Source organism: Capsicum annuum, unplaced genomic scaffold, assembly GCF_002878395.1.
Source record: "Capsicum annuum cultivar UCD-10X-F1 unplaced genomic scaffold, UCD10Xv1.1 ctg47645, whole genome shotgun sequence".
Taxonomy (NCBI): Eukaryota; Viridiplantae; Streptophyta; class Magnoliopsida; order Solanales; family Solanaceae; genus Capsicum; species Capsicum annuum.
In genome coordinates, this window is record NW_025855305.1 from 1 (window position 1) to 848 (window position 848).

The 848-nt window shown below is 41.6% G+C and overlaps 1 protein-coding gene across 1 annotated transcript; it reads right to left on the reverse strand.

Annotated features, from left to right (window-relative positions):
- Positions 1-9: 9 nt before the first annotated feature.
- LOC124892480 (probable L-type lectin-domain containing receptor kinase S.5) lies at positions 10-312 on the reverse strand (the record flags this gene model as incomplete). The annotated part of the gene is made up of 1 exon (XM_047403762.1): positions 10-312. A coding segment is annotated over exon 1 (303 nt), but the record flags the coding sequence as incomplete, so codon positions are not given.
- Between the last annotated feature and the right edge of the window lie 536 nt (positions 313-848).

The following is an 848-nucleotide window of genomic DNA, read 5'->3' on the forward strand; positions in this document are numbered from 1 at the left end:
GTGAAGTACTCTTTTCTGACACCCATTGTGTAGATAATCCAATGCTTGAGCAATGCCACAGATGATGCCATGCCTTATTTCCCCATTCAGACTCAACCCTTCTCTGATTTCTCCGTTTTCTTCGCAAATTATCAACTTGTCTAAGCCCCCATTTGGCATGAACTCATACACCACAAGGAGTTCATTGCTCTCATAAAGCCATCCTATCAATTTGACAAGATTCTTGTGGTGGAGATTGCCTATGGTTGTGACTTCTGCTATGAGGTCTTTTGCCCATTGTCTCGAATCTTTAAAGAATCTCTTCACAGCCATATTTATACTTATCTTCACCGTTTGAGCTTCTCCATAGCTGCCCCAAGTCATTTATGACTTGCTGAGACTGAGGATTTGGTTACTGGGCAGTTCGTTTGGTTTTTAGAGTCAACTCCCTGTTTAGAAGTCTTCGTTGGTTCCTAATGGCCACCGATCTAAAACTTCAGCGAAACGATCTCGGATGAAAATTTCGACTGCGCCAGCATATTCAAAATATCGATTTTAGTCTAGGTAGACCTTTCGTTCCGGTCCCAATACACCCGAACTCATTTCGACCTATTAGTAAGAAAGTCATAAAATCGAAACTATATATGTGGGCCCCACTTTTTGCCTAAACGACCTTGTATGGAAGTTTTGATGATTCCAATAGATTTGAATTGTGGTTTACACTCAAATTTCACTATTGGATCATATATTTTGGGTCCCGGATGAGTTCCGAGGGTCAAAAACAAGTTTTTGACTTTGCTGTCATAGGGTACCGCGTTTGTTCGCCGAAGGGTCTATCAATAGACCCAAGGTCGTGATTTTGGGGATTG